Raw genomic sequence first — 8880 nt, forward strand, 5'->3', positions numbered from 1 at the left:
TGAAAAAGAACATGGTTCAAGTATGGAGACAATAAGGACATCAGCCTAATTAAACTGGAGGGAGTATGCTAGAGAGTAGTAGGAGGATATTAATGGAGAGGGTCTAGGACCAGATGGTAGAGGGCCTTGAATGTCAGGCAGAGTTTAGATTTAATATGGTAGGAAATAGGGAACCAGTTCTTGAAAGTTCTTGAGAAGGGATGTGATGTGATGAAAACAGTAATTAAGGACTTTTAATTTGGTAGGGATAGGTAGAACATTTTAGGACTTTTCTGGAGTCAGGGAACTCATTTGGAAGGCTATTGAAGGAATCTAGATATCAGGTGATCTGAAGGTCAACTTGGGATGGTAGCAGAGGAAGTGGAAAAGGAAGGCTTTAATCTAAGAGGCATCAACAGAAGAATTGATAGCTTTATTGATTAGATGTGGGAGGTAGGATATGAATGAAGTGGCAGAGATGATTCCAGACTTTCAAATCAGAAAAAAGGAAGGATGGTGGTACTATTGACAAAAAAATGAAAGTTGGGGAGCGGGTGGATGAACTGTTTTGTAGAGAAAGATGACTTGAGTTTTAAACATGTTGAGTTAAAGGTGCTAGCAAAATGTTTAAAAATACTTGTTACTAGTCCTGATTTCATCAGTATCAGGAGCTCCTACTTCTGATGGAGATTGTCACCAGCTCTGCAATTTAGTCTTAGATAGTTGCCAGGGGACACTGAGAGGGTAAGAGGTTAAGTGACTTATTCAGGATCACACAATCAATATGTATTGGAGGTAGGACTTGAACCTAGGTCTTCTGAGGTGAGGTAGTGTGGCATAATAGAGAGGGCACAGTATTTGAAGGCAGAAAAACCTGTGTTCAAATCACACCTCAAGTATCAACATACCTTGATGGACCATATGATCCTGGGCAAATTGCTTAACCTTTCTATGCCTCAGTTTCTTCATCTATAAAGTGAAGAGTGGACTCAGTGGTTTCCAAAGTCCCTTCCTTTGACACTGCTGACTGGGTCAACTGTCAAGTGCTTCAATGGGATTGAAGAGAATGAGGAGTTAGAAAAGGTCATTAGGTTTGGTCACTGATGACCTTTAGGAAAAGTTTCAAAGGAGTGGTAAAGTCAGAAGACCTATTACAGGAGAAAGAGAGAAAGGGTAGACTGAGAAAGAGAAGGTGCCAATGGAAAGGGACAGGTTCAAGATGGTAAAGGAGGGGTAATCTAGAAAGTCTTGGTGAAGTTGGGAGAGCATGGCCCTTCCAGGCCTTTCCCCAGGGCACAAACAGAAGTATTAGATTTAGAGAAGAGAAGGAACACAATTTCCCTCTAGATGAAAGGAAGGAAAAAAATGAAGAGGCAGATATATAAAATGGAGATGAAGGCTGATGAAGGGCTCCATCTTCTTAGTGAAGTAGGACTTCAAAGAGTCACCAGCATAGGTAAGGAAGGTGTCAGAACAGCTTCTCCCACTCATATTGTATGTTTGACTTTATAATTCATCTTCATTCAATTTGTATAACTATATGATTATATAATTTCCCAAAGAAACACACCCTTTGTCTGCATAGCTGACCTTGGGGTTCCCTGTGAAGCTTGAGTTGAAAATTAGACAGCATAAATCCATAATGAACCAAGGTTGCCTAGTTCTAAGAACCTTTAACAGGGATCAGGAGCAGGAAAAGCTCCCAGGAGCACCTTCTAATTCATTTAAATGTGATACAAACAAATAGCAAAACATCTCCCTCTTCAGTCCCAACCTGACAGCCCCCAGCACTTGCCATAGAGAAATCAAGCAATGTCCTTAGTGAGATTATGTCCTTCAGGACTCAGGACAGGATGTGGCAGGAAGGGTCAGTATCATGATGGAAGCATGGAGAGAGCTGTGTTCCCTAAAACCTTGGAAGGTGTTGGAAAGACTAAAATTGGGAAGTCCAAAGGAAGAAGGGTTGGATATGATGGTGAAAAGGTTGTGATGTTACCAAACAGACTACTTATTGGGAAGCAGTGGAGGGACCAGGAAATCAAGTCAAGAGGCATTTGTTAAGTGCTTACTATGGGTCTTTTCAAAAAGGCACACTCATTCTCTGTCCTAAAGAAACTCACATTACAATAAGGGAGACAACATTCAAATAAATATTGGAGTTAATCAAATACATACATATATACTTAAATATAAATATATGGGACCAAAATCCCCTTACTCCCAACCCTGTATCCTGTGTTCTCTCTACTGCCCCCTGAGAATACATGGTAGCCAAACACACAAAAGATACATACATATACTAGACGTACTGCTATTCATACGTGATCATGTGGCAGTTTCTTTTTCATAGAGTGACCTGGTTTGAGTACCAGCCCCTCACCCCCGTGCCTTGTCTCTTTTCAGGTCGTGACATGGCGAGTACCACCCTGCCCGGTTATCCCCCCCATGTTCCCCCCACTGGCCAGGGAAGCTACCCCACCTCTACCCTGGCAGGAATGGTGCCTGGTAGGTGATAAAAAGCCACAGTCAAAGGCTGGGGAGAAGGGGAGGGGTCATACCTGGGGAAACTAAATCATAGGTGTTCCATGAGTACAGATTCTTTCCTAACCTCCACCTTCAGACATATGACTTCTTTCCCTGATATCCCCAATGCATGGTCTCTTTCTGTGTTTTCCTTCCCTTCCTCTCTTCAGTGTAGGCTGGATGGAGCCCAAGCTTGGGAAAACCCCTGAAATATGGTTGCAGGGATACACATCTGCTCCCCCCATCATAGTGGAGTCACCTCTCCCCTCACCTCATCCTTAGCCTACTCCCCCTATCAGCACCCAGAGACCACCCCAGGCCCTGGCCAGTAAGCTAACTATATACCCAGAGCACAGCGACAGGCCAAGCTGAGGTGGCTTTGAAAAGCCTACCCTGGTTTCCATGGAAACCTGGAGTCAAGCACCATTTCTAGACAAATGTCAGTCACCTAGACAAAGCCATCCTGGCTAACACCAGCCCCCATCGGGAAGGCTGGGAAGGGCAATGCAGAGCAGCACTTCCTTCCCTCAGTCTGGCAGGGGACAACCTCCAAGAAGGTAGCCCTAGGATTCAGGATATGGCCTGGGTCAGAGGGGCTCTAGGTCTAGGGAGACAAGTCAGAAATAAAACCACCTCCTCCTAAGAAGAGATACCCTATGGCCCAGTATAGGAGTCATCACCTGATGTTTATACATCTACAGCCAGCAGTTTACTCTCCACTTTGTCTAAAGAGGCAGTGTTGGTTTGCGGCATATCAGAGGGAAGTAGGTGGGGTCCCTGGTTTACAACTTTGCCCCTATTTTCCCATGACTCAAAGATAGGGTCCTGGAGAATGAGTTGGCTTTCCCAGTTAGTGCACCCCTTCTATGGAAGCCCTTTTACCAAAATGAAGATGGTGAGACTAGGTCCCCTTTCTCTTCCACACCCTTACCCTTTGGTAATTTCCTTTATCCCTGCGAGCTGTGATCTGACTTAGAGGGGCACATCTGTAGTGTTATTTGTCTGTCCCAGGCCATACCCTGTAGACATAGGAAGGTACTGAAGGAGCTGGGGGTGCTGGGTGTGGAGGAGAGGAGTTAAAGAGGAGGTAGGAGATAAAGAGAGCAACCTCAAGGGAGAAGAGGTGAGATGAGTAGGGGATGGTATGAGGACAATGGTAGAAGGTAAGAAGTGAAGAGATCCCCTAGGAGGAGTAAGGGAGCAGGCAGATAAGGGGTAAGGGAGGGTAGGGGGTAAAGTGAGTCAGTGGGAGGGAGTTAGGGAGCTGGAGGGGGGGGATAGGGAAGTGAGGGAGGGTGAAGGGAGATGGGGGTGGGAGGCAGGGGAGCCGCAGTGGCAAGAGGGGAGTCGTTAAACAGAATCCAGTGCTGATGAGGAAATTACACTTGTTTCATTAGCGATCGGGGAAGGAGATAGCTCAGTTCCTCTTGGTCACAGTTGAGCTCAGAAGCTCATTATCCTGCTGCACGCATGCTTTCCCTCCTCGTCAATAAACAGGCTTTCCAGTGGCTGCATCCCCCCTCCACCCCCACCACCACCCCCCCCAGCTCCCTCTCTGAGAGGGGCTCCTTCTCCTCTACTTAACCTGCACTGCGGGATCAGTGTAAACAGTCTGGGGTCATCACACAGGAGAAAGGGTGAGAGAAAAACTCAAAGGCCTGGCCTTTCTGAGAGAAAAGAGAAAGGGAGGAGGCAGGGGGGCCAGCCAGTGCCAGCTAACCCCCACCCCTGAGCCTTTGGAGAGCTTGCCCTTGTCTTCAGGGCTCCCAGAAGCCCTAAGCATTGGTCTTCTCTCCCCCGTTAGACCAAAGCAGTGTCCATCTTCTTTCCATCTTGTACTCTATATCTCTCTTCTCCAGTCCCCTGTAGTCCTAGAGAACCACCCTCAACCACACTGTGCACTGTGCCCACAATATGATTTCCGCTGGGCATGACAATGGATAAGAAGCAGTTACTAGGCTTTTTCTGGGTCCCTGGACATGGAACACTGCTAAACCCTCCCCCATTCCAGGTCATTCTCAATAGCACCAATTGTGAGGAAATGGGTCTCTTGCCCTCTGGTCCATTCTTGGCAATGCAAGCCAGAAGTCTAGGTTCCATGAATGGCCCAAGCCCTTCAGTTTGGTTAGGCCCATCGAGGATTGCAGGTCCTCTTGCTGATTCCTACTGGGCAGTGCCATCTCCCCGGTAACAAAAGCAGCAGATCGCACTAGGCTTCCCTGCCTGTAAAGGGAATCACCTTCAGAAAAGGAGGGAAGCAAAAGAGAGTTTTGCTGAGTAGACCCAAGCTCATCATCCTCCTGCAGCCTTTGGATGTACTCAGCATCAGACACCTCTGCCCTGGGGGCCCTGGGACCTCACCCCATTCAACAAGCTCCCCCTGTCTACCCCTTCAAGCCATCATCTGTCTATCAGTCTGGGTCAAGCCAGGCCTGGGTATCCCTTCAGGAGACCCAAATGCCCATTTCTGTGATGAGAATGATGCTGTCATGCAAAGGGTCTGCATCCCTAGGACTCGCTCACCTCCTGTCTCCTCTCCCTTTCCCGCAGGAAGCGAGTTCTCAGGCAATCCCTACAGCCACCCTCAGTACACAACCTACAACGAGGCCTGGAGATTCAGCAACCCGGCCTTACTAAGTGAGTACGGCCACCAGAATGTCTTGTCTGTCTACTCGCCCGCCTTGTCCCGGATTTTTAGCCCCACTCCTGTCCGCCATGGGGGCATGGGGGTGGGGGTAGGAATGGTGAGCCCAGACTGGAGACTCAAAGCAGACTCCTCCTTCCTCCCTCCTGTCCCAGACGGGCTGGGCAGGGCAGGCAAACCGAAGTAAGCGCACTTGTCACCAGTAATGCGCTGTGGCTGGAGGTTTCAGCAGGTGGTGATGGACTTGCTGGTCCTCGTGCGTCTGGTGGGCCCAAGGCAGTCGATCCTCCCAGCCTTTCGCTGTTCGCCCCCGGGCGGGTAATCTGGCTGGGGCCGAGAGAGGCCAAAGTGCCAGGGCCACCAGGGCCACCAGGCCAGACATTTCGGCCTCCTTCGCCCCCCCCCTCCATGTCACAGCCCCGGGGGTTCGGTTTAAGTTTCTTTTCCTTTTTGTTCTCCTGTTTGTCCTCTCACCCAGCCCATTCTTCTCCTGTGTTAACTTCCAGGTTCCCCTTATTATTATAGTGCCACCCCCCGGGGCTCCGCCCCTGCCGCTGCTGCCGCTGCCTATGACCGCCACTAGTTACCGCGGAGACCACATCAAGCTTCAGGCCGACAGCTTCGGCCTGCACATTGTCCCCGTCTGAAGCTCGCCCGCCCGCCCGCTCGCTCGCCGCTGGCCTCTCTCCCGCCGCCACGCCACGCGACGGGACGGGACGCTACGCCGGCCAGTTGGCCCCTGTCCTCCCCCTCTCCCGCTTCCCTGCCCCGCAGTCTTTCTTTAAATCCGGGACCCGATGAGACGGGACGGGCTGAGTCTCGAGAGGAGTCCGCAGACCCAGCCTCTGCCCCTCTCTGGCCTCTGCCTCGCCGCCCTCCGCAGTCTCCTGCAGGTCCACCGGGCGCCCGCCTCCTCCGCTCCCGGTGCGCCTCCTCGGGCCGGGGTAGGGTCAGGGCGTGGGCCAGGGTGTAGCCTATTATGGGTCTGCTCTCCTGGGCCAGTCGGGCGGGCTGGACTATAAGAGCAGGGACAGCAATCACGCCCCCACCAAACCGACCGGGTCGGGCCCGCCCTGGCACTCCCCTCCCCATCCCGCAGCCTGCGGAACCAGGAGAAGGGGCGACACGGTGTTAAGCCGCTTTGCCGGGAAGGCTTGGGGAAAGAAAATCCTGAACAAGAGTTACAGACTAAAGGAAAGAACTACCCACCCGACCCCTAGTGCGCTGGGCTCTCTTCCCCCCCACACCCACCCCAGCCCAGGACGTAAGGGGGAATGTGATGCAGAGTGTCTGTGGGGCCGGAGTCCTTCGAGACAGTATCTCTGCTGATGGGACGCAGGCCAAATGGCCCTTCCAGCTAACCCACTTAGTCTGGTTCTTTCCTCTTCCCACCAAAACCGCCACATCCTACACCATCACTACTGCCCCTGTTGCTGTTTGGGGCTATTTCCCGCCCCAGCCCCTTGGTCTTCCCGGAACCCTGTGACACACTTAACTGCATCTCAGACGCCTCCTCACTCCATCTCAGCCTTTACAATCGTGTTCAGTCCCAGTTGGGCTGGGTCACCCTAGAGCAATGGGTCCCAGCCCTGATTCCGGACATAGACCCTCAGTCTGGGGCTGGCCAGCTGGAAAAGCCCTGGACCAGCTTGGTCCGCTTTTCCTCCCCCCATGGAGCCAAGCCAGGGGGTTTGGGGTCCAAGTCGGCTCAGCATAGGGCAGTGTCGCTGCCTGAGATAGGTTTGGAGGTCAGCAGGCCCGCCACTAGTCTTATCAGGACTGGACAGGGACCTCAAATTCTACAATTATTTAATATGATGGTATTTGCAAAAAGAAAAAAAAGCCTATGGCTGCTGCTTTATAGAAAGACGGTGTGTGTTGTGTGAGGGCGAATCCTCGTGTATATAAACCCTTCCAACGCCCCTCCCGGCCTGGGCCATCCTGTATCGTAGTGACTAAAGCCACCCGCTGCCCGCCTGTAGATAAGCCCTGCTGTCTGTGCTGTGAGAGTCGCCGCTCACTTTGGGGGGAGGGGGGAGGAGGGAGGAGATGGGGGGAGGGGGTACACAAGATACATACCCAATAAAGCACAGCACGTGGGGGAGGGGCGCGGGGCAGGGGGGGGATTTTTTTTTTATGTTGCAAAAAAAAAGGATTGAAAGAAAAATCGCTATGCAAAATGACTCCTGTGGACTCCTCTCCTGTGGCTGTTCCCTTTTAAACCGTCTCTCTTTATCCCGTGCTTTCGCCCGGTTTCTCTTTCTGTGTCTCTCTCTGATACTGGCTTCTCCCTCACCATTTCCTCCTGCCAGGCCTGATTTATCATCCTTGAGCTCTCAGTCCTGCCTGGCCCCCAGATCTACACCCTCCTGTCCTGGGAAACTGATGGCTTGAGCAGCCCCTCTTGCCAGTAGCTGTCTTCTAGTCTCTTTTTTCTCCCTCTGTTCTTCTCCCCCTCCTTTTTCCTCTCTCCATTCCCCTTTCCCCTTCTCTCTCTCCCCTCCCCGTGTCTTCTCTCCCCTATTTTTCCTTTCCTTTCTCTCCTCTCTTTTCCTCTGGTCCCCTCCCCAGAGCGGCTGTGCCTGCATGTTTCCTCACCTGTGGATAGTGACGACTCGAAATAACAGAAACAAAGTCAATAAAAAGTGAAAAAAAAATTTTTTTAACTGGAAGAGTCCAGAGCCCGAGCCCCAGGGAGGCTTCCTCCTGCCTAACCCACCTGGCCGGTCTCTGAGCTCCCAGAACTTTACCGAGAAAAGTGAGAAAACACAATGGTTTTACTGAACTGTCGGCGCCCCCGGGCGAACCCTGCCCTGGACCCAAGCCGGAACACCTGACTGACAGGGCAGGGACCTGAGTCTGGGAGACTCTGAAAGTCACCCTCAGCCTAGGTCTCCCTTTTAGCCTCCCTCAGCCTTCCCCAGCTTCCTTCAGCCTCCCTCAGCGCCGGTTCTGTTTGATTCCTTTTGTGCACATGAGAAATAAATAAATAAATAATAAATAATAAATAAATAATAATAATAATAAATGAAATTTTGTATGTCACTCCCAAAGGCTCCTGGCTTCTTTCTCCCACACTCGGAGGACCTCTGATCCCCTTTATTGACACCCTCCATTGCCCCCCACTGGCCCTCTCCCACTGCCCCGCTTATTCAGTAAGCCCCTCATTAACCACCCCCATATTCACCTCTAGCACTGATTCTACCTATCACATGCTCATTGATTCTCCCCGTTACTGAGCCCTCCCACTTATATCTTCCACAGACCTCCATCTCAGCCCCCCACCCCCACAATTCCCCAATCCTCGATATTCTCACAGACCCTCTGCGGCACCCCCTTCATTCTGATTCAGATACAGAGTTAGATCAGAATGGGCAGGTGTGCGAAAGGTAGAGTTGATGGCCTAATCCATCCTCCCCGACCCTTCACTAGAGATGGAGTTTCCTTCTTGAAGCCGCCAGTCAATCAGCAGTCGAGTTGGGAAGGGCTTCAAACCCCCCTTCTTCCCTCCTGGAATTAGGTATTTAGGTGGAAAGGGTAGCTTCTGTCTCTGAAGGTGGAACCACTAAACTGGTCTCTGGGCTTAAGGCGGAGGTGGATTTCAATCGGTAAGTCTCAGCTGGGTGTGGGAAAAGGGAGATGAGGAAGCAGATCTTGAGGCTGCTGGACTAAGCTTAAGTCTGGGCAGCACCTGCTGAGTGGTAGTGCTTTTAAGGCTGACAGATGTAGGCATC

At 51.2% G+C, this 8880-nt stretch overlaps 1 protein-coding gene across 10 annotated transcripts in view; it reads left to right on the plus strand.

Moving 5' to 3' along the window:
- Window positions 1-6945, plus strand: part of PAX2 (paired box 2) — a 114973-nt gene extending 108028 nt beyond the window's left edge. For 5 of the 10 annotated variants that reach the window (XM_072620144.1, XM_072620153.1, XM_072620179.1 and 2 more), the window contains 3 exons: window positions 2383-2484; window positions 5053-5139; window positions 5672-6945. In XM_072620144.1, the coding sequence (XP_072476245.1) occupies window positions 2383-2484; window positions 5053-5139; window positions 5672-5793 (311 nt within the window). In that variant the 3' untranslated portion in view covers window positions 5794-6945. Of the gene's footprint in view, window positions 1-2382; window positions 2485-5052; window positions 5140-5652 lie in introns of all 10 variants that reach the window. The other 5 variants (XM_072620160.1, XM_072620164.1, XM_072620122.1 and 2 more) reach the window with 3 other exon arrangements.
- The last annotated feature ends 1935 nt before the right edge of the window (window positions 6946-8880 follow it).

The sequence above is a fragment of the Notamacropus eugenii genome, chromosome 1, assembly GCF_028372415.1.
Source record: "Notamacropus eugenii isolate mMacEug1 chromosome 1, mMacEug1.pri_v2, whole genome shotgun sequence".
Classification (NCBI taxonomy): domain Eukaryota; kingdom Metazoa; phylum Chordata; class Mammalia; order Diprotodontia; family Macropodidae; genus Notamacropus; species Notamacropus eugenii.